The sequence below is a fragment of the Carya illinoinensis genome, chromosome 12 (assembly GCF_018687715.1).
Source record: "Carya illinoinensis cultivar Pawnee chromosome 12, C.illinoinensisPawnee_v1, whole genome shotgun sequence".
Classification (NCBI taxonomy): Eukaryota; Viridiplantae; Streptophyta; class Magnoliopsida; order Fagales; family Juglandaceae; genus Carya; species Carya illinoinensis.
In genome coordinates, this window is record NC_056763.1 from 26,680,944 (window position 1) to 26,705,888 (window position 24,945).

Here is a 24,945-nt window from a genome sequence, read left to right on the forward strand (position 1 = left end):
TTAATTAAGTATTTACAATTCATGCAGCATTGCAAGCAATATTCTAAAAGGAGAGCATCTAGATACACTTAAATTTAAGACTCAAATAAAAATTAATATTATTTTTAAAATATATATTATGTCGCGAATTTTGCTATTTATTATTCACGCATATATCACACATTCTATATCACATTTATTTTTCTTATTTTAATTTTTTTAAAATTTTTATTGTTTTAAACTAATTGAATTTTTCTAACTATCATATTTTTTTCCTAAGAAAATTATGAGTAAAATTTTTTATCTCACTATATTTTTTTGGAATACAGTACAGCAGGCTTCAGTTGAGAGGCCAGGCCCAATTCAAGCAGTGAAGGAACTGATCCAGCTGACTCAATAGACCATCGAGTTGAACGAGTACAACCGTACAAGATCTCTACACTGACCAAGAATTTTAGACTTAAATATTTTTGAAAATTCTTGTACCGAGTCCATTCTCCATACTCACCATTGAATAATTATACATATAATCATAAAGTATAAAAACACATCATAATTATTTTAAAAAATAGTAGAATTTATTATTAAAAATTTAATTTATTTTCATATAAATCTCATATTTTATTCATTTTTTTTAAAAGATTATAAGGTAGTTGGACAATTCACAGTTATAAATATATTTTCTCATTACATATATCAGTCAATTGCAAAGGAAAAAAGAAGAAACAAAAAACGAAGAATAAGAATAAGAAGTAAGTAAAGAATTGAGGCAATTTACAGAATTAGAAGCCTTGAATAATATATAATGAAAAATAATAGATATGTAGTCTCTTTTATAAAATTTCATATAATTATTCTTTAAATAAGATTAGTATGTAAAATAGATTATATAGATAGCAACACTTAAATATATACACTCATTTTATTAATAAAAAAAAATTATAAAAATAAATGTAAGTATATCATTATTCGTATATAACTCATGCCAAATATGGCTTGCTAGCTCCATGAACTATTATCCAACGGATCTATCACCAACATGGTGTTGTTTAGATCTCTGTGTGCCCATCGCACTTAAGACACCACGCAAGACGCAAATTTCACACAAAACTGCTTATATCAAATATGCATTTTCCTCACTTTGAACAAAGCAACCACTGGGTCTACAATCAAACACTTTATGTCCCTCGCAAGTTGATCATCGACTCTCGTATTCCCTCTCACAGTCAGATCGAGATGACCCGTGGGTCTAGATCTTCTTTTACCTTGACAAGTTGGCTCAAGCAGCCCATGTTGACCTCTCTTTTTAAGACATGATATATACAGTTTTAGAATATTCAATTAGCATATATTCTATTAAAATTATTATTAAAAATTAATTTTTTATATAAATCTGATTTACTTATTTATTTTTTTCAAACGGAGTATACGTGAACTACACTCTTCAAGATTATAAATATTATTTCTCATTTTTAAAACATAACTCTGGCCTTAGGATCATTCTCATTAAATTAAATATTTTATATAATTTTAAAGTGTACAAGCCTCATAGATTTACTTAGAAAAAAAAAAAGAAGTAGGATTTACATTTAAAAAATAATAATTTTTTGCATGGGTCTAAAATTTATCCATTTTTTTTTTAAATAAATGTGTAAGACTTGTACATCTTAAAAATGTAAATATCATTTCTATTTTACGTTAGAGCGATTTATTTAAAGAGTTTTGATCGCACAAGAAATAAAAATGTTAAAATATAATTTAATGAATTAAATCTCTCTTCTCGTCAATTTAAAAGTTGTCTCATATGCAAATTCATGGGAAAAACACTTGAAAGAGATCGGTGGAGGAGATCCAAGCTGAGAATGAAAGTGTAATGACCCGTGAAAATAATAATAATAATAATAAAAATAAAAATACCCTTGGCTAACAAAGAAGTTTTGTATACTTGATTTGGGACTCTAACATAAGATCAATAAATCTACATCTAAAAATAAGACAAATACTTAATATGGCTAGGATTATATAAAAATAAATCTACAAACTGATGTAATTTGATGTAATATGTCGGATTGTAAAATTACTTTTAAAGTAAAGTAGATATAACACATTACGTAAAATCTCATCAATTTGTGAATTTATTTTTATATAATATCTTTATATTTATAGCAACTCTCAAAAATAAATTGAAAGTCCCAAAATTTATGGATCTTGAGGAATTTATATGGACGTACGATTTCTTACTCCAGTTAATACTAATTATAGTTAAATAATTAGGGAATGTCTTAAGAAAAGCCATTCCTACGAGATGAGGATTCATATTGCAAAAGTACTTAACTTCCGTTTGGATACTTAGTGTTGATATGTACTAATACTAAATAGTACTAGCAAAAAAAAGTAATAAAGTCATAGTGAATAGTTTATAAATAATAATAAAATAGTTTGAGAATATTTGAGAACATACGGATCCTTAGTTATTTTATTCTGGACAACTATTAGTAGGATCAAGATATTCTCAAGATATTCATGAATTTACTTTTTTTTTTTAATGCTAAAATTAGGGTAAAAACTTTAACAATGTAAAATCATTACTTGTTTTAAAATATTTAATATAATGTAGAATCAGTATTTGACTTCGTAACTTTTGCTCTGATATCATATTATAAAATTATTATTTAATCAAAAAACTTATAAAGTAATGAAAAGAGAGAGATTTAAATTATATATATATATATATATTTTAATTATATCTTTAACAAAGAACTCCATGTAAAGGCTTACAACTCCATCTCTAAAACAGAAACACGTCTGATTGTAAAACCAGGTACGTCATTCTAATTAACCAATCGGATGAATTAAGGAACTCAAAAGGAAACAACGCTTCGAACAAAACAAAACATTAAAAAAAACAAAAACAGATACGACTTTCAGAAAAGTTGGGACATTAAGGGGATAAGGGTCGTGATAGAATACTAGAATTATTGAAACAAGATAAGAAATTGTTTCTTTCTTTCTTTCTATTCTAGAAAGTAGAAACAAGATAGAAGTTGCTTCTTTCTTCCTTGCTAACGTGTATTCCAACTGCGCTGTCTCGGTATTTCAATATTTTTCTCAAAGACTTCTACCTGTTTGACAAATGGACCAAGATTGCTAGCTACACATTTTATAAAACTCCATTTTGGACTTTACATAACCCCAAAGGCCAATTATTTAAACGACGCCTCCTAAGCCTACGCAGGGCTTATCAGGCAAATGATCTTTTCCTTCCTTGACAACTAGTACTCAAACACCTGCCTCACATCTCCATATTCACCGACACCTCCAGTGACGTCTTTCAAGCTGAATTGTGGAGACAGAGAGAGAAATGTGATGCTTAAATATCATATGATCATCTAAGCAGACTAAGCTGGCCTGCGACAATATAGAGTACTGTACGTAATATTTCTGGTCAGATTTAAAATGAAAAAGATAAACTCATAAAATAGAGTAGATTAATCTACCTCTCTCTATCAATAAATAGCACGAACAACTTGGAAATCTTGGCCATTAATGGACATTAATTCAATATATTAGTCAGACATGCGCAGCATGAGCAAAATTGATTTGAGTTTTGAGCAATTTATTGGCAACTGGGGAAGGCTTCTTCTACTGGGGAAGTGGGGGCTTCGTAGGAGTGGAGTGGAGGTAGTGGCCGAATTGAGTTCCGCCATTGAGAAGGGATGATTGATAATCAATGAGTGTGCATGGCAGCCGACACAAGGCTCATATAGGTCCCCAGCTATCGCCACCAGCTTTTGTTTTTTTGCAGTGCGTAAGCGCTTGCGTTAACGTCCAAGAGTACGTTGCATGAGAAGGCTCGACGAATCTTATCATCGTGTGGTGCTGTAGAATTTGTGGACCTCTAAATTCCCATTTTTCACGCACCTCCGCTGCGTATAATTGACCAATCTGCTAAAACCTGTATTTTTTGTTTGTTAATTTGTGTTTTTTTTTTTTTTTTTTTTTTGAATTCTGAGATTCTACGAAAATCTTATCACACTTTCTGTGATACCTAAGGCTATATATATATATATATATATATATTATTGCTCCTCCCTCGGCTTTGATTTTGTCAAAGAATTAAGAGGTTTTGATTATTATTATCAAACTTTGCAAACCTAATTACTTAAAACATCTCTTAAGTTGATTGTTCCAAAAAGTTAAACTAATGGAAATACGTAGATTTAATTATTTTTATTATATTTTTAATACTCTCTCACTTGTGAGTCAGACTTTCTTTTAACGAGTGGTCCAATATTTAAAATATTTAATTAAATGAGTTTCAATGTAGAGTCAGAATTTGAATTCAAGACCCACGCTCTGTTACTATATATATGAAATCATCACTTGTCTAAAAAACTTAAGTTAATAAAACAAGATAAATTTTATTATTTGTCTTATATACTTAGCACTTACTATATAATAGTACTATTATTACTCTTTATTTTGTTGTTTTATCATTTACAGATAAAGTTATAAGTTTATAGATGATCCAATTAAATGAAAAATTACTTAAAATGTGGAAATTTAGATCGATTTGATAAAATAACAAAATCTTAATAAAATAATATATATGTTATTTATTCTAAATAAAACAGATGAATCCTATCTAATCTGTGCCAAGTGGTACTAGATGTAGAGTCGGACCATTTTTGTTTTGACAGAATCCTTTTACCTGTACCCTACAATAAATTATATATATATGGTCGAAGGCGGCCGATAATATGTAGTTCTCAGAGTCTCAATTCATTAAGAGGAACGTTGGCCCAATTAATGGGCAATTTGGTCATTTTATAAAAAGTTAAAAGTTAAATTATTTATTTAATTTTATGTAAAAATTAAAAAAAAAATTATAATATTAGATAAGATAAGACACTTTTACTATTTAAATTAAGCCAAATGCATTTGAATTTGACTGCCGCACAATCAAAACCAAATATGTAAATGAGTAATTCTATGCATCAGTCATTATTCATGCTACACACTACATACTTATAAGTTTTTATAAAGTGTAAGGATGCTTTTCATAGGATATATATATGTTTTTTATAGGGTATGTGATGTGCAGTAGTAAATAGTAACTGCTCCTAATATTTTCTCTATGTAAATTATTAGAAAAATATTATAATCACAAATAAATTATACACAAAAATAAATTTACATACTTACATAAAGTCAGGTAATATATTAAATTTATTTTATAATAAAAATAATTTTATAATCTTACATATATATATTATATAAAATTACATTAACTTGTAAAATTATTTTTCATGATCTATTTATGATTAAAACATTATATTCCATGAATAAAAGTTAAGAGAGTTGGGTTTTGGAAAGCAAAATCACCGGAACTCACGTGAAATTTCAAATGAAGTGCACTGGATAGAAAAGTTTGAGAAATAGTTCACTGAAACGGGACACATTTGAGATCTATGAAAATAAGTAATTGCTTAGGTTATATATATATATATATATATATATATATCAGAATCCCTTCTTTTTTATGTATGTATTGAGTTTTCTAGCCAAACTTGACTTTCATTCAGCTAGACGAGTCAAAAAGAGAACACGCTTGCTTTTGAGCCAACTTTGTCTTCAAGAAAATGATACTGGCAAACCACGTCATATATAGACTTTGTCCATCTGTCAAGTGTCATGCATATTAACTACTTCCAACATTTACAGTTTACACCTCTTTGTTGTTGTTGTGATCTATTAATTCTTCCTAGTTCAAGACTTTTAGAAACGACATTTATAAATTAAATTTAAGCAAAGTATTGTTAAATATAGTGTACAAACTACGCACTCTTTTTAAAAATATAAAAATTTTATATGTAGTTAATTTTGCGTATTCATTATACACTTTATTAATGCGATATGTTGTTACTTTTTTTTAATATAAAATAATTTTTTTAATCAATTATATCAGTAAAATGTATAAATAATATAAAAAAATAATTATATATAACATAACTCTTAAAAATAATATGGTTTATCGTTAAAACATGGGTTCTTTTATATGAATTATAAATTTATTTTCTTTTTTTAAAAAAAATGGATATGCAAAATTTGCACATTTCAAAACTATACAAATTATTTTTTATCATAAAAAATAATTTTTAAAAAACAGAAGAAAATTCTATTGAATATTTCAAGGCTGTACATAATCAATGATCATCTTGAATCAACAAATTATTATACATTTTTGTCTAACAAGATCTGGGGTAGAACGTAACCAAACCATATTATTTGCATGTCTAATTGGCTGGCTAGCTTCCCTTGAGTCACTTCATTACTTTTCTCTACCTCGAATCGGTCCAAATGTTTCAGCAAAACTTTCATGAGTCTAACCAATCGCGCGACCCATTCTAGATCGTTTAAGGAAAGATCACGAGTCTAGCGGCTCCACCATTAATCTCCATGAATCATTTTCAAATATATGTATCTTTTTGTTGCGAGGGCTAGCTTTCACCCACTTCCATTCCATATTCAACTTTTGCTCAAGCAATAAACACACAGCCTTTCTTGTCACATACAAATTTACAATAGTTCCAATCCCATATATGGTTATGAACTTTAAAATTAGCTTCTACAATTTGGTCAAATAATTTAAAAAAATCTCTACTAGAAAGAAGCTCAGATCAATGTTTTAAAATCCGTTCCGTTCCGTTCCGGCTGGAATGGTTGGAATTTTTCGTGCCGGAACAGTGACCGGAACGGAATAGGTATTCCGTTCCGGTCAAATTCCGGCCGTTCCGATCAATTCTGACCGGAATTCCGGTATTCCGGCCGGAATAGTAATTCCGGTCCAAAAAAAAAAAAAAAACTCTCTTGTAAATAAGTTGAAAAATAATGAATAAAATTGTACTTTTAGAATTCAAATACCCCTTTCCGTGCACTAAAAGTATTGTTATTTTTAATAATCTATCTATTCTTTAAAAGTGAACTCAAGTTTGTGATTTTTTTCAATATATATTCATTTTATAAATCTTTAATTCTTCTATATATATACACATATACATATCACACACATACATATATATATATGTATTTATTTTATTAATTGTTAGTTTATATATACATATAAATATTTATATATAATATATAATTAATTCCGAAACGGTACACCGAAACGTACCGGTATTGAAATATTCCATTCCAGTGCCTCAACCGAAATGATCTCCGGAATGGATTTCAAAACTTTGGCCCAGATCACTGACGTGACTCGGGGATCATTCTTTCCTCTCTTTTGATTTGGTTTTACAAATTTACACATTAACAGATTTACCAGCAGACACGAGAAGGGTTATAATAACTAATACGATTTCATATAATTTGTTAAAAATAACTTTATAATTTAATGTGATTTTATGCAATTTGTTAAAAATAATTTTATAATTTACGTGTTCGATTAAGTGACGTTAATTTAATTTATAATTGTTGTAAAATAACATTGTAAAATTGTATGACCACCTTGAGCTAGCCGTCAAATGCACAGTGCATAGTGCCAGCATAGTACTGCATAGTAACTGGCATAGTAAATGGCCGACATCGCACAGTGTGTATAGTGCCAGCATAGTACTGCATAGTAACTGGCATAGTAAATGGCCGACATCGCACAGTGCGCATAGTGCCAGCATAGTACTGCATAGTAACTGGCATAGTAAATGGCCGACATCGCACAGTGCATAGTACCAGCATAGTACTGCATAGTAAATATGCACAGTATCAGCATAGTACTGCATAGTAACTTGCATAGTTCCCTTTGTACGCCTATATATATCGTTGAATTCTTTAAGAAATTCATAAGTTTCATAACTTCTTGAGTTCTATTTCTCTCTCTCTCTCTCCTTTCGATAGTTTCATAATACGTTATCAGCACGAAAGTTCTGACGATCTTGAAGCTAATAGTCCTCTACTTCAAGTAAGTCTTTCAATATATTTTTTTTATAGTTTTCAAAATGAATATGAAATATTAAACATACTTATGTTCTTGATTTATATATGTAGAAAATGTCAAATCTTACAAAATTGGAATTCGTTGCTCTTGACATTTCTGGGAAAAATTATTTATCTTGGATCCTTGATGCTGAGATCCATCTGGATGCAATGAACCTGGGAGATACAATTAAAGAAGGAAATCAAGGGTCCCTGCAGGACCGTGCTAAGGCAATGATTTTCCTTCGGCACCATCTTCATGAAGAATTAAAAACTGAGTATCTAACGGTGAAAAATCCACTTATTTTGTGGAATGATTTAAGGGAGAGATATGAACACCAGAAAACTGTAATCCTCCCAAAAGCTCGTCATGATTGGATGCACCTGAGGTTGCAAGACTTCAAGAGTGTTAGTGAGTATAACTCTGCACTCTTTAAAATTAGCTCGCTATTGAAATTATGTGGTGAAAAAGTCACTGATGATGACTTGTTAGAGAAGACATATACTACTTTTCATGCCTCGAATGTGCTCCTGCAGCAGCAGTATCGAGAGCGAAAGTTCAAGAAATATTCTGAACTTATATCTTGTCTTCTATTAGCTGAGCAAAATAATGAGCTTTTATTAAGAAATCACCAGTCACGTCCTACTGGTTCTATATCATTCCCTGAAGTGAATGGTACTAGATTTACATCATTCCCAGAAGCGAATGGTGTATCTTTTCAAAGAAAAAGAGGGCGTGGACGTGGTAAGAAAAACTATAGAAGTGGAGGTCCTAGAAGTAACCACACTAAAAGGGAAAATAATAGATATACATCGTACCACCAGAAGTGGTTCAACTCAGAAAAGGGCAAAGGTCCTCAAAATAAATTTGTAAAGAAATATGAAGATGAATGCCATAGATGTGGTATGACTGGACATTGGTCTCGTACCTGTCGTACAGCTAAACACTTGGTTAACTTATACCAATCTTCCATAAAAGAAAAAACAAAGAAATTTGAAACAAATTTTGCTGAACCATCATATGCTTTAAATTCTATAGATGGAGAAGATATTACAAGTCTTGATGTTTCTGATTTCTTTGAGGATTCTAGTGGTAGAGTTGATCATGGAAGTGTTCCTTTTTAATTAATGTATTTCCTTTATATTATTGTAAAATATTTTTATTCTGTAATGTTTTTTTTTAGTAATGAAAGTTTTATATATTTTGTAGAATCATGAGTCTTATTGATGAACTTTCTATCTCCGAGATGAATAATAAAGATGTATGTCTGGCTGACAGTGCTACAACTCACACAATTCTTAAAGATAAAAAATATTTTCAAAATCTAACATTGAGTAAAGCCTATGTTCATACCATCTCCGGTTCATCGAATCTAATTGAAGGCTCCGGAAGAGCTTATATTGTGTTGCCTAATGGCACCAAATTTTGCATTGATGATGCTCTATTTTCTTCACAATCCAGAAGAAATTTATTAAGTTTTAAAGATATACGTCGTAATGGTTGTCATATTGAAACCATTAACGAAGACGATAAAGAGCATCTTCTCATTACTAAAATAATTTCGAGCCAGAAGCTCGTATTAGAAAAACTGCCTGCCCTCTCATCTGGATTGTATTATACAAAAATGAGAACAATTGAATCACATGTTGTAATGCACCAGAAGTGCATTGATCCCAAAATATTTATGACTTGGCATGATCGCCTTGAACATCCGGGATCAATAATGATGAGACGAATAATTGATAATTCGTATGGGCATCCCCTAAAGAATCAGAAGATTATTTTACCCAATGAATATCCATGCTCTGCATGTTCTCAAGGTAAATTGATTATCAAACCATCTATCTCAAAGGTTGGTTTTGAATCTCCATCGTTTTTACAAAGGATTCATGGAGATATATGTGGGCCTATTCAACCATCAAGTGGACCGTTCAGATATTTTATGGTTTTAATTGATGCATCAAGTCGATGGTCACATGTTTGTTTACTTTCCACTAGAAATGCTGCATTTGCTAAACTTCTTGCACAAATAATTAAGCTACGAGCACAATTCCCTGACTATCCAATTAAAACTATTCGATTGGATAATGCAGGAGAATTTACATCTCAAGCTTTTGATAATTATTGCATGTCAATAGGAATAGATGTTGAACATCCAGTTGCCCACACACATACTCAAAATGGTTTAGCTGAATCATTGATTAAAAGGCTTCAGCTAATCGCTAGACCTTTACTCATGAAATCAAATCTTCCTATTTCTGCTTGGGGACATGCTATAATTCATGCAGCATCATTAATTCGAGTTAGACCATCAGCATATCACAAATATTCACCATTACAGCTTGCATTTGGTCAGCAACCAAATATTTCTCATCTTCGTACTTTTGGATGTACTGTATATGTTCCAATTGCACCTCCACAACGTACAAAGATGGGCCCTCAACGTAGACTTGGGATATATGTTGGGTTTGATTCTCCATCTATTATCAGATACCTTGAGCCTCTTACAGGGGATATGTTTAAGGCACGTTTTGAGGATTGTCATTTTGACGAATCCATTTTTCCAACAATGGGTAATGAGAAGTCGGTGCCTGAAGCACGACAAACATTGTGTAATGAGAAGTCGGTGCCTGAAGCACGACAAGAAATTACTTGGGAAAATAAAAATCTTTCCCAATTTGATCCTCGTACAAAAGAATGTAATCTAGAAGTTCAAAAGATTATTCATTTGCAAAGTGTTGCAAACCAATTACCGGATGCATTTACTGACACTAAAGGTGTGGTAAAATCATATATTCCTGCTGTTAATGTTCCAGCAAGGATTGCAGTCCCTGAAGGACAAGTTGCCAAAATCGCAATAGGCGAGTCTAAGATACGCCTGAAGCGTGGACGGCCTATTGGTGCTAAGGATAAAATTCCTCGGAAGAGGAAAATACAAAATGAATTTGGTACTCCTGAAGAGTCCATACCAACACAGGCCATAAGAGTAATTGATGCTCATAAAGAGAGTAAATCTCCTGAGAAAGAACCTCCTGAAGAGGTATTTCATGAAATGTCTTCCCTTGAAGAGGGACAGGTACCTGAAAATAACGAGATCTCGATACATTTCATGAATACAGGAGAAATTTTGAATAGAAATAAAACTGTTGTCGACAACATATTCTCATATAAAATGGCTCTTGACATTACCAGAAGTAATGAAGAAATTGAGCCAAGAACTGTCGAAGAATGTCGACGTAGAGATGACTGGCCAAAATGGAAATCAGCTATTGAAGCTGAATTAAACTCGCTAGCAAAGCGAGAGGTCTTTGGACCAATTATACAAACACCAAAGGGTGTAATACCCGTTGGATATAAATGGGTATTTATACGTAAACGTAATGAAAGTAATGAAATTGTGCGATATAAAGCACGACTTGTTGCACAAGGTTTCCTGCAGAAACCGGGGATTGATTATGAGGAAACATACTCTCCTGTTATGGATGCAATCACATTCAGATATTTGATTAGTTTGGCAGTTATAAAAAGATTGGATATGCAGTTGATGGATGTGGTCACCGCATATTTATATGGATCATTAGATCATGACATATATATGAAAATCCCTGAAGGATATAAAATGCCTGAAGCTTCTAATCTGAGTACATCCAGAAGTATGTATTCTATTAAGCTTCAAAGATCTTTATATGGGTTAAAACAATCCGGACGCATGTGGTATAAACGCCTTAGCGAATATCTATTGAAAGAAGGATTTGAGAATAATCCAATATGCCCATGTGTTTTTATTAAGAAATCAGACTCCGGATTTGTTATTATTGCGGTTTATGTTGATGATCTAAATCTTGTTGGAACTCCTGAAGAGATCAGAAGAACTGCTACATATTTAAAGAATGAATTTGAAATGAAAGATCTTGGCAAAACGAAATTTTGTCTCGGCCTGCAGCTCGAGCATTTGCCAAATAGAATTCTCATTCATCAATCAAATTATACAGAGAAAGTCTTGAAACACTTTTACATGGACAAAGCTCATCCCCTGAGTACTCCAATGGTTGTTCGATCACTTGATGTGCAGAAGGATCCATTTCGTCCTTGTGAAGACAATGAAGAAATTCTTGGTTCTGAAATACCTTATCTCAGTGCAATTGGAGCCCTGATGTATCTTGCAAATTGCACTCGGCCTGATATTGCATTTTCAGTTAATTTACTTGCAAGATATAGTTCCGCACCAACTCGAAGACATTGGAATGGCATTAAACATATCCTTCGATACCTTCGAGGTACGGTTGATATGGGATTATTTTATCAATATGGTTCAAGTCCACAATTAGTTGGATATGCAGATGCAGGTTATCTTTCAGATCCACACAGAGGTAGATCTCAGACTGGATATGTATTTACTTATGGAAATTCTGCTATATCATGGAGATCTGTCAAACAAACACTATCTGCTACATCTTCAAATCACTCAGAGATCATTGTAATTCATGAAACAAGTCGAGAATGCATTTGGCTAAGATCAATGATCCAACATATTCAAGAAAAGTGTGGTCTTCCAGTGATTAATGATAGTCCAACAACTTTATACGAAGATAATGCTGCTTGTATTGCACAAATTAGAGGAGGATATATCAAAGGTGATAGAACCAAACATATTTCACCTAAATTCTTTTATACTCATGAACTTCAAGAAAAAGGTGAAATTAAAGTCAAGCAGATACGATCAAGTGATAATCTGGCAGATTTATTCACAAAAGCATTACCAACTGCAACATTTAAGAAGATTGTGCAGAACATTGGAATGCGGAGACTTGAAGACCTTTTATCATGCACTTTTCAGGGGGAGTAACGTCTTGAAGACTTATGCTGATTGTACTCTTTTTCCTTCGCTAAGGTTTTATCCCACTGGGTTTTCCTTCGCAAGGTTTTAATGAGGCAATCTTAAAGCATTTTACAGTACACATGAATATTGTACTCTTTTTCCTTCGCCATTGGTTTTTTCCCACAGGGTTTTTCCTTGGCAAGGTTTTAACGAGGCATATTCATTATAAGTGGTCATCCAAAGGGGGAGTGTTGTAAAATAACATTGTAAAATTGTATGACCACCTTGAGCTAGCCGTCAAATGCACAGTGCATAGTGCCAGCATAGTACTGCATAGTAACTGGCATAGTAAATGGCCGACATCGCACAGTGTGCATAGTGCCAGCATAGTACTGCATAGTAACTGGCATAGTAAATAGCCGACATCGCACAGTGCGCATAGTGCCAGCATAGTACTGCATAGTAACTGGCATAGTAAATGGCCGACATCGCACAGTGCATAGTACCAGCATAGTACTGCATAGTAAATATGCACAGTATCAGCATAGTACTGCATAGTAACTTGCATAGTTCCCTTTGTACGCCTATATATATCGTTGAATTCTTTAAGAAATTCATAAGTTTCATAACTTCTTGAGTTCTATTTCTCTCTCTCTCTCCTTTCGATAGTTTCATAATAATAATATATTTTTTTTACCATTTATCGAGTGATAAGGACTTCCTTCTTAGCCAAATTTCGCTTAGTTGGCATTCGGCAGGGTATGGTTCTATCTTGATTTCGACCGACGATTTGAATTAGGATTAATATTTAAGTTAGATTTTAATTTATTTTATGGGAAAATGTCCCCCTTCATGGAGTTTCCTTACGCGTGGCATGTACAGGATACGACCCACTACAACCGACTTCCAGGCGTATACCACAATAGGGTCAGCAAATCCACGTGTCACCCGATAAACCAACCGAGCAAGATCCTCGAAAGAGCGCCGCACCCCTCCACCAGCCTCCCTCTAGTGTATATAAATGGATACCGTCCGCTCTCTATCTCTCACGCAGCCTTTATTTCTAATCGTTTATTTATATATCGCACCAGTACTGCTCAGGAGAAAAAACCAGCCAGATAACCCATAGTCAAAAATCAAGATCGTTGCTACCGTGAAAAATGGAGAATCATCTCACCTTAACTGGCTTGTTGAAGAAAGCCGCATCGGAATTTCCCTCCCGGCGAGCTCTTTCGGTCTCCGGAAAACTCGATATCACCCATCTCCGATTGCAACAGCTTATCGATAACGCCGCCACTCTTCTGCGTGCCTCCGGTATCAGCCCTGGTGACGTCGTCGCCCTCGTCTTTCCTAACACCGTCGAGGTACATCTATATTTTCCATCTTCTTTTTCTCGTGTTTATCGCCAACCAAACTTGCCAAAAACATTGTTTTTATAATATTTTAATTTACCTAGTTTTCTCCGTCAAAGTCCGAATTCTTCGGTAGTCTACCAATGCAGACAACCGATATCATGTGTTGATTGGGTACTGATTTTTATTATACAATTGGCAGTTTGTGGTGATGTTCTTGGCCGTAATTCGATGCCGAGCCACGGCTGCGCCATTGAACCCTGCATACACGGCGGAAGAGTTCGAATTCTACCTCTCTGACTCAGAATCGAAGCTTCTCATCACACCGAAAGAAGGTATTCAATCGGCTCTAACCGCGGCTTCTAAACTCAAAATCACTCACGTGACCGCCACTCTGCCCGACCCCGAATCAGGAATCTCCATCTCCACTTCGGGAGACGATTCCATCTCCAACGACTCGGTCTCCGAAGTCGTCAATGACCCGTCCGATGTGGCTCTATTCCTGCATACTTCCGGTACCACGAGCCGGCCAAAAGGAGTGCCTTTGACTCAGCTCAACCTGGCGTCCTCGGTTTTAAATATCAAATCGGTTTACAAACTCACTGAGTTGGACTCGACCGTGCTCGTCCTTCCCCTGTTCCATGTCCACGGATTGATCGCCGGGTTATTGAGTTCGCTCGTTTCCGGAGCCGCCGTGACCCTCCCAGCAGCCGGTCGATTCTCGGCATCGACGTTTTGGTCCGACATGGTCGCTTACCGCGCGACGTGGTACACCGCGGTCCCCACCATCCACCAAATCGTCCTAGACCGTCATCACAGCAAACCGGAGCCCTTTTACCCGAAGCTTCGCTTCATCCGCAGCTGCAGCGCGTCGCTGGCTCCAACCGTACTGGATCGGTTGGAGGAGGCATTCGGAGCACCAGTGCTGGAAGCCTACGCGATGACGGAGGCATCTCATCTCATGGCGTCGAACCCGTTACCGGAGAACGGCGTGCACAAATCCGGGTCGGTGGGCAAACCCGTGGGCCAGGAAATGGCGATTCTGGACGAGAACGGGCTCCGACAACCGGAGGGTGTCAGCGGCGAGGTGTGTATACGGGGACCAAACGTGACCAAAGGTTACAAGCACAATCCGGAGGCCAATAAGGGAGCGTTTACATTCGGATGGTTCCATACCGGTGACGTCGGGTATTTGGACTCCGACGGATATCTGCATCTCGTGGGTAGGATCAAGGAGCTCATCAACCGCGGGGGGGAGAAGATATCCCCGATCGAAGTTGACGCAGTGCTTTTATCTCATCCGGAGATTGCTCAGGGTGTTGCGTTTGGAGTTCCCGATGATAAATATGGCGAAGAGGTGAGAGAGACAGCACTGTTGTCGATTATTAGTAATTTGTGTTTGATCGTTGGTCGAGAAGTTTGCTAACTCCGTTTGGTTGCTTTCCGAATTTGCAGATAAATTGTGCCGTAATTCCCAGAGAAGATAGCAAAATAGACGAAGCGGAGGTGCTGCAATTTTGCAAGAAGAATCTGGCAGCTTTCAAGGTCCCCAAGAAGGTTTTCATCACCGATGATCTTCCAAAAACTGCCACCGGAAAAATTCAGCGCCGGTTCGTAGCTGAGCATTTCCTCGCTCAAATCTCCACCGCGAAAGTTCCAAAGTTTGGAGCTTAAGAGTCTATTTTCTGAATTGCAGGCAAGCCGTTTGTGGTTGGTCCATGATTAGGACTTCGAAATATTTGCATATTTGCTGCATGCGATGCATAATACTAGTTAGATTGGTTTGGGTCTAATATTTCATTTTGGGCTCCATCACAAAATGTTTGGTGTATTGGAGCTATAAAATAATATATAGCTGAAGATTGATTGTTATCGCTTCCTGTAAATTTCGACATAATTATTATAAAATTCTTTTACCAATAGTTGTTTTGTCTATAATCTTATGAGTTCTACATGGGTTGCTTGGACTGAACCTGAACTTGCTTTGGGTACCCAAGTTTACAGTTGATACAAGTGTCTTTGAACCAAATATCAGTATTACTTTTATTTGGAACTTGCTTGAAAATGAGTTCACATAACTTGCAAAATCGATCCCACTGTCGTGGTTGTATTAAAAATGATACAAATCTAAACTGATACGGGTATTCAAGTCCAGATTTTATGTTGATTGCCCTGAAATATGTTAAGAAGGTATGTCTGTACAACCATAACATGAAAAGCTTAATTTTCCTTAGATTGGGAGCAATATCAGTTTTTCACAATAGCATTGTTATTCTATCGCAACATGTCATACAATTTAATTAACATATGATATTATAAGATGAGACTATATTTAAATTGTTAAGAGTACCTAACAATGCTTTTCAACAAACGAGCATAAACCTAATAAATACACTTTTTGAACAAACTGGCGAATGACATGTAATTAATTTTGACTATTTTTAGTCGGTTGATTTTAAGAACGTCGAACGGAGATGTTGAAATTTGAATAAAATATTATTATTATTAAAATTTAAAAAGTTAAATTATTTATTATATTTTGTGTTAAAAATTAAAAAAATTGTAATAATTAGATAAGATGAATTAAAGTGGATTTAGTATCAAATTAAGTCATGTTCAACAAGCAGTTAGTGATCACATGTTAAACAACCAGTATCAGTCATATGACTGGATGTACCATGCATTACAACAATCTATATGTATATATAGTAATGGATGACGAATAGTACTATGATTTTTTCTTTTAATCAAGTCATGTTCAACAAGTAGAGTCTAGCTCTTTACAAGTTACACTATAGGTGGATCTTTTCCACAATGAAATTGCAATAAACATGAAGGAATTTGGATTAAAAGGATATTGCTATAGACTTGCATTGAAGTTGTCCACTGCACTAGATTATGTGCACATCGATTTGAGGATTAATGAATTTTCCTGCTTGCCAACTTGTAAAGGATTTTAAGTGATGCTTTATATCACTGGTGATGGGATATAAAATCCAATCTTGGGCAGCTGAAGAATTTCTAATTGCTTGAATCACTACATTGGAATCTCCTTCAAGTATTATATTCTTCAGTTTTATTCTTTTAGCTTCTTGAATGGCTATTAAGGCTGTTCTGGCTTTTTCTGTGTTCAGATGAGAGCTGTGAATTTAATCTATTTTAACAAAGAGAATTGTCCCTATAACATCCTAGCATAAAGAAGAAATTGTGGAGCCTTGTTTGCTCATAACTACATCAAAAGACATTATCTTGGATTCTTAAGGATCTTGTTGTCTTTCTTCAATTGGAAAGAAATTATAAAAAGGCAATTTTTTTTTCTTTGTCCAAGCATTTATATGATCTTAATAACTTTTTTGAACTGATTAGACAAACTTGAGGGGGTTGGATTGTATTTGGTCACGGATGAGTTTATTTTTATGGAACCAAAGGAAATCCATAGAATGCAAGCAAAAACTTGAGAATATTGATACTTAGATTCTGGGATTTTCGAGAACTTGCTTCGATTGATAATGTTATTGATCCACTCATGCACTGGTTGATGAGAAAAAATAGGATCTCATTTTCCTCAAGTGGAATTACTCTATGAATTAACACATTTGTTAGAAGAATATTGTTACATATTTTCCAAATAAGGAGTTTCAACTAATCTTGAATTTTTATTTTGTGCTTCCAATTGGTTAAGTCAGAGGAGTGAGGATGATTTGTATTTTGATTTGCAAGAGCGACATAAGCTGATTTGACCGAAAAGTTCCTAGAAGAATGATGAATCAATTTGTTTTTATTAGGAATTGAGTGAAAATTGTGGATGGCTAATGGAATTTTTTGAATTTTTCTTGTGGTTTTTTCGATGAAGAGAAAGTTGAAAAGTAAAATGTTCCATTTTTTTTATCCTTCCAAAATGAGCTCTGAGACTGTGATATTCTAATCTATTATAGTAATGTATGGATTTGGAGAAGGTTTGAATGAGGTTATAGTAAGTATTCAGGAATCTTGCCATACTTTCAACACAGTCCCATTATTAATTTGAAAACAAAACTATTCATCAAAAAGTCTCTTATAATAGTATTATGATATACGATACAGTACCGATATACGATATACATGGTACTATGAGTCCCATTACTCGGGTTTGAATGGTACTATGATATACATGACACTATGTTCATCATTTATTTTGTAATTCATTTCAAGTGTTCAAATGATACTTTGGTTTCATAAATACATGTGTTTAAATAAAAATAATAATTATATTTTGATATGTTGTATAAAAATGATAAATAATATTTTAAAAATATTAAATATATTTTAAAAAACTTATATTTTTACATATCAGTTATTTGTATGTTAAAAGTTATAAAATTTAAAATTTGACTTAAAAAATAGTAAAATAAATCTTATAAATAAAATTATAAATATATAGTATGATATTTGTAAGGTTGTACTTTCAAGAAAAATCCCATTTGTCTTGACTGTTTTACGTGGCTTATTTGTAGGCAGAGACTGACACCAACCAAAGTATTCGTCCACGTGCACTCGATACAATGTAAGCTCACGGCCAAACCCAAAAGCGTTGAATCAATCTTGAGGTACAGAGTTTGGCAGAGATAAGACATATTAGTATCATTACATTTTTCAAGTAAAAGGAAATTCGCGTATTAATTTATATATTAATATTTATTATTTTATATTTAAAATTTAAATTAATATTATTTTTAATAAAATTTATTTTTTAACTAATTATATTATATTAATATATATATATTAATACATAACTATACTTATAATTAAATTTTTCTCCAGTATCATAATATCTTCACAAGTCTTTACAGTGTTAGAAATGCCAGTTTTTAAACATACGACTAACAACAATAATTAAGCGATTATGATCATCATTTCACGTTGTATATTATATATTTTTATTTCATTTTATTTTCTATTTAATTTCTGTTAAATTAATTAAATTATTTTATTTATCATATATATACATCACATATTTAGTATTAAAAAAATTTAATGTGTGCTGTGCTTAGTAGAATCATTCATAATTAAATGTATTTCATTGTGAAGAAAATGAAACTCCTCAAAGACAAGTAAAGCCTAAACTAAATTAAAAATATACCCTGATGAGAGGGACATCTTTTATATGAGAAGTTCTTATGTTTGGATGGAAAGAAAATGCATGAAGAAGTTCCGAATCTTACTTTTTTTAGAGATATCCATTGGGTTTTATGCTGTTTCCACCTAATTTCTAAGTACCAGCTATTTCTTATTGGTGGCACAAAGATGGTGGAGGATGAGAGCACACGCGGAGTGAAAAATACGACACGGCTTTTTATCCCGCATGCTCAAGAGTTCCACGTCTTCGGTGGGGGGCCAGCTAAGCAAGTGATACTTTAATTGGGGCATCAATTCAATTGGGCCAAAAAAAAATAGTTTTTTTAATTATAAAGTAATTATACAAAAATAAATATATAAATTGATATAATTTAATTTGATATATTATTTTTATCCTAAAATAAATTTAATAAATCTTATGAAATTACGTTATTTTGTGAATTTATGGATAGAATAAAAAATCTGAACTGTCTTAGGACACGGGGAAGTCTTGTTAACAATTATGTGCGTCGATGATCCTCTTGCAAACGTACCTGATGCGAAGATGCTCCATTCTCTGAAGTCTGAACCATGAATGAAGTAGAATGAATATATGAAGTTCTCGGGCCCCGTTCGTAACTCTACAGGGGAAAAAAAATAAAAAATAAAAAAGGAGCAGCTCAACACCTAGAACTCTCGAGTCTCGACAACTGAAGAAAATGAAGTCGGAGGAGAAATTTGGGGTGTTACACGGCCCTGTCCAAGGAAAGAATGTCAACAATCTTGCAATTCGTGGGACACATGGATTCTTAAATGCAAATAACTAATGAAAGCAATAATCCAAACAAAGCTCTGTAAGTTTGTGCAGAAAACACCAAAAACGAAAAGGACACACAACCAGATACAGGCAATGCGGCATTGCATTACTAAACCCCAAAACTTTAGACACTCCAGTACAGCATGACAAACAAAACAATAAACCAGAGTAAATTCGTCATCTGCTATCCTACAAAAGAAACCAACAGGAGTTCATTTAAGCCTCTTCCTCGTATCCTCCCTCCTCCTCGTAGTCATCTTCCTCATCTGCAGTTGCATCTTGGTACTGCTGATACTCAGAAACCAGGTCATTCATGTTGCTCTCGGCCTCTGTGAACTCCATCTCGTCCATACCCTCCCCGGTGTACCAATGCAAGAAGGCCTTTCTGCGGAACATAGCTGTGAACTGTTCGCTGACCCTCCTAAACATCTCCTGGATAGATGTGGAGTTACCAATAAATGTGGAAGCCATCTTCAGGCCAGTGGGAGGTATGTCGCAGACAGTGGACTTCACATTATTGGGAATCCATTCTACAAAGTAGGAAGAGTTCTTGTTTTGCACATTTATCATCTGCTCATCAACTTCCTTTGTGCTCATCTTGCCACGGAACATGGCCGATGCTGTTAGGTACCGGCCATGTCGAGGGTCAGCAGCACACATCATATTCTTAGCATCCCACATTTGCTGGGTGAGTTCGGGAACAGTGAGAGCCCGGTATTGCTGGGAACCACGAGATGTGAGAGGTGCAAAGCCAACCATGAAGAAGTGAAGCCGTGGGAACGGAATTAGGTTCACGGCCAACTTGCGAAGGTCTGAGTTTAGCTGACCAGGGAAACGCAGGCAGCATGTGACACCACTCATGGTAGCGGAAATGAGATGGTTCAAATCTCCAACTAATCATGGAAACGTAACAACAAATTAGCTATCTTGCATTTTTTGCATCGGAATCAAAAACTCGAAAGAGAAAGATCCTATATTGACACCCTATTAAATTGCAATGAGACATCATGAGTAAGACAGACAAGATGTACCTGCCTATTTCACCAAAAACAAGCATTTCTCTTAAAAGAGATGAGCTCTATGCAGTAAATTCAAATTGCCGTCCCAAGAATACTTGAATTACGACAAAACAATCGCGACATACACTACGAAATATTAAGCGAAAAGCTCTAGGAAATGAGACCCATGTGATAACAACTGTTCATTTTTTGTGCACAGGAATAAAGAAAAGAATCTGAAACACGTGACTGGTTGTCCAACCAAAACCAATTGAAAATTAAAAAAATATAATACCACAAAAGAGATTATCCTTATCTTGGCATCCGAAAATGTACTCTCGTCCAGACATACAGAATTGTGCAATTATAAACTAGCAAATCATTTGGGTGATCCTACCAGTCATAAATACTAGTCAAGCACGGCACAATGTCTGATTCTACAGAATCCTCCATTCAACCCAACATCAAAAGTTTTAGCAACGAATTGCTTATCAAAAGTTCAATCATAAACCAAGAAAACGCTGAAATCATGTGTACCCATTTTGAAAATAAAAACAAAACAATAATAACCCAAACAAACACAATATTAGAGGGTGAATCGAAAATGATAATTGAGATGTGTAATATGTATGTCAAATCATTTTAATATCTGTTGATTATTCATCTACTAATGGTTTGTTTTGTGTTTAAGTGCATGAAGAGCTCGTGGCTCGAACTGGTCCCGTGAAGCTTAAATCTGCCTTCAACAGGCACGTGAGGAGCTTGTGCCTTTAATCTGAGTATATGAGCTGAGCCATTGGATCCGATACACGTGTTACAATCCTGATGCACCATATATATATATCTTGTTCTCTTGTAACCCTAGGGCAGAGTTCATTTTGGTGTTTCGGCTGAAATAAAGAGGCAGAGAGGGAAAGGGGGAAAATTCTAGGGTTTCTAGGGTTTGAGCTTGAGGGAAGAAATCGGTGTGATTTCTTTGTGAGATTTGAGTGCTTACGGATGTATTTGAACTGAGGCTTCTCTGTGATTGATTTGATTCATCAATAAAGAGCTCTGAGGCCATTCCTGCCGTGGATGTAGACCATTAGGGTCGAACCACGTATCTCGATGTGTTCGTTCCTTGCTTTCTTACTTCTTTCTACTTTCTTGTTCTTATATGATTTCTGTAATATCCTGATATATCTGTTCTTGCTTAAATTGTTGATTCGAGAGATATATCTGATCTGGATGATGCTGTATATATATTGGTAGATGGATCTGTGTTGGTATAAATTGGTCTTGTGATCATAGCTGTTATATACATATGCTGTGTTTGATGTAATCTTGAGCATTCTGTTTTAAAGTCACAAGATAAAGACGTACGTGTATATTGTTGTTCTGTGACCAAGCCTTTTATATAGATTATTAAACAGTGAATTTCCATACAAATCTTGGCATTTCTTTGTAAATATAAAACACAAGTTTTATAACAAGATGTAATGAGGAGAGAGAAACTAACAGCTGGGGGTGGTGAGCTTGAGAGTGCGGAAGCAGATATCGTAGAGAGCCTCGTTGTCGAGGACCATGCACTCGTCGGCGTTCTCGACGAGCTGGTGGACAGAGAGGGTGGCGTTGTAGGGCTCCACCACGGTGTCAGAGACTTTGGGAGACGGGAACACGGAGAAGGTGAGCATCATTCGGTCCGGGTACTCCTCCCTTATCTTTGATATCAATAGGGTCCCCATTCCGGACCCGGTTCCACCCCCAAGCGAATGGCATACCTGAAAGCCTGCAATTCAAATCCTAACCGATTCTCAAAAAACAAATATGGAGAGTGATTGTTTGGTTTTTAGAGGTGAAGTAGAAAGAAACGGATAGAGAGTTCAAAATAAAGATGCTCAGAGAACGATAAGCGTTGTGCATTTTCCTGAACTTTCCCTCGTTTTCTCGAGGACCAAACAGATTCTAAACATAGTATACTAATATTTCACAGAAAAGTGGATGTGAGAGAGACAGACAGACTGACTGGAAGAGTTCACATCGAAAATAAGAATCCGAAAAACAAAAGGAATTTTCCATTAAAAAATAAAGAATACACTTCCATCCTTTTCCTGAGAACCAACTAGGAGTCACTCTAAAGAGAGAAAACGCTAAGAAATATACCTTGCAAACAGTCACAGTTCTCAGCCTCCTTCCTCACGACGTCGAGAACGGAGTCGATAAGCTCAGCTCCCTCGGTGTAATGCCCCTTGGCCCAATTATTACCCGCACCCGATTGCCCGAACACGAAGTTATCCGGGCGGAAAATCTGACCGTACGGACCGGATCTGAGACTGTCCATGGTGCCCGGCTCCAGATCCATGAGAACGGCCCGGGGCACGAACCTCCCACAGCTCGCTTCGTTGTAGTACACGTTGACCCGCTCCAGCTGGAGATCCGTGTCGCCATTGTACCGACCCGTGGGATCAATCCCGTGCTCCGTGCACACCACCTCCCAGAACTTTGCCCCAATCTGGTTCCCGCACTGGCCCCCTTGGATGTGAAGAATCTCACGCATTTTGTTTGTTTTTGTAGAGATTTTCTTGCGAAAGTGGTTGAAAGCTGGGAGAGAATTGCAGAGGGATTTTGAGAGAGCAGAGCAGAGTGAGGTTGGGGGGTTTATAATGGGGATGGAAACCGTCTCCGTTATCGGTTCAACGGATAGTGGGTGAGTTAACGGCGCGGTGGTACGGGAGTTCCGTTTTAGTGGGAAATCGAAATGTTTGAAATTGGGTTTTGTTTACGTGGTGAACTGGTAATTCGAATCGGTGGGATTGTGCACGTGGAGGTAAATAATTGGTACAAAGATGAAAGGAACTCGTCGATTGAGAGAGAGAGAGTAAAAAGTTCTAACATAATTACTCATATTTAAAAATTAAAAATTTGATGTAATGTCACTTTTACTCACTGTTTATATAAAAGTACGTAACATTATTTAAAAAATTAATCAATTTTAAATAGATAGAAAAATATTAGTCATAAATAGATTCTATAAAAATAAATTTACAAATTGATATGACTTAAAGAAATATATTAAATTATAAAATTACTGACATGATTTCATATAATACGTTAGATATTTTATAATAAAAATAACTTTATAATCTATCATATCATGTCCAAATCTAATCAATTTTATGAGTTTGCATATATGTAATTAAAGCATTTCTCTTTACGTACTTGGTCTGATAATTTGCTTTGTACTCAGTATTGTGCACAGCTGAGTAGTTTGCTCCCCATGCAAGCTGTGGAAAAATTGACACCCCACAGGGTGGTTGTATCATCATTTGAGCGCAGACATAGCGATCATAAGGAGTACAAAAGAATTTAACAAAAAAGGGTGATGAGCCTTGGGAGCAAAGCAAACTACCCACCAATCCATGCTTATTCCTTGGTTGTTGATCCGTCCGACCATTGGAATTGGAGGTTCTCTTCTCACAAAAGTCCACATTAATCCCCAAAATAAGGTATGGTAAGTGCGAATATAAGGTGGTCTTGAGGGCCTTGTACGGTACTGGCTTCTGTTTTTTCCTTCATTTTGGTGAAGGGTGTAATGCAAGACATGTAAACTTTATCACATTCTTTCTAGGGCCCTCTTATCCATCCTTCTTTCCTTCCATCACAATTCACTGCGGGTGCCAAAATGGTACGTTCCATCTCTTCCCCATCTGTCATTTTTATGGAAGAGATGATACTGCTCCATGGAACTTGGGTGGAAAGATGAAGATGAGTTTCGCTGTGGTACGAAAATAAACAAAATATGAATGTCACAAAATAAGTGTAAAGAGATATGAATGAGTAAATGATTTTGTAAGGGATCGTTGCATTGATTTAAAAAAAAAAAAAAAATAGTACTCAAGTTTTGCAACACGATTTTTTGCAACACGATT

At 34.9% G+C, this 24,945-nt stretch overlaps 2 protein-coding genes and 1 long non-coding RNA gene across 3 annotated transcripts; 1 reads left to right on the top strand and 2 right to left on the bottom strand.

Moving 5' to 3' along the window:
* Positions 1–2,875: 2,875 nt before the first annotated feature.
* Positions 2,876–3,931, bottom strand: LOC122290346. Its single transcript, XR_006236360.1, has 2 exons — positions 3,477–3,931; positions 2,876–3,387 (listed from the first exon to the last, which is right to left on the bottom strand). It is a non-coding gene; the product is annotated as an uncharacterized LOC122290346 (long non-coding RNA).
* Positions 3,932–13,814: 9,883 nt separating this feature from the next.
* Positions 13,815–16,050, top strand: LOC122289507 (probable CoA ligase CCL9). Its single transcript, XM_043096554.1, has 3 exons — positions 13,815–14,140; positions 14,331–15,485; positions 15,584–16,050. The coding sequence occupies exons 1-3, from the start codon at positions 13,937–13,939 to the stop codon at positions 15,800–15,802; spliced, it is 1,578 nt and encodes a 525-aa protein (XP_042952488.1). The 5' UTR covers positions 13,815–13,936; the 3' UTR covers positions 15,803–16,050.
* A 3,978-nt stretch (positions 16,051–20,028) lies between these two features.
* Positions 20,029–23,658, bottom strand: LOC122289508 (tubulin beta-2 chain). The gene is made up of 3 exons (XM_043096555.1): positions 23,180–23,658; positions 22,536–22,805; positions 20,029–20,932 (listed from the first exon to the last, which is right to left on the bottom strand). The coding sequence occupies exons 1-3, from the start codon at positions 23,571–23,573 to the stop codon at positions 20,256–20,258; spliced, it is 1,341 nt and encodes a 446-aa protein (XP_042952489.1). The 5' UTR covers positions 23,574–23,658; the 3' UTR covers positions 20,029–20,255.
* Between the last annotated feature and the right edge of the window lie 1,287 nt (positions 23,659–24,945).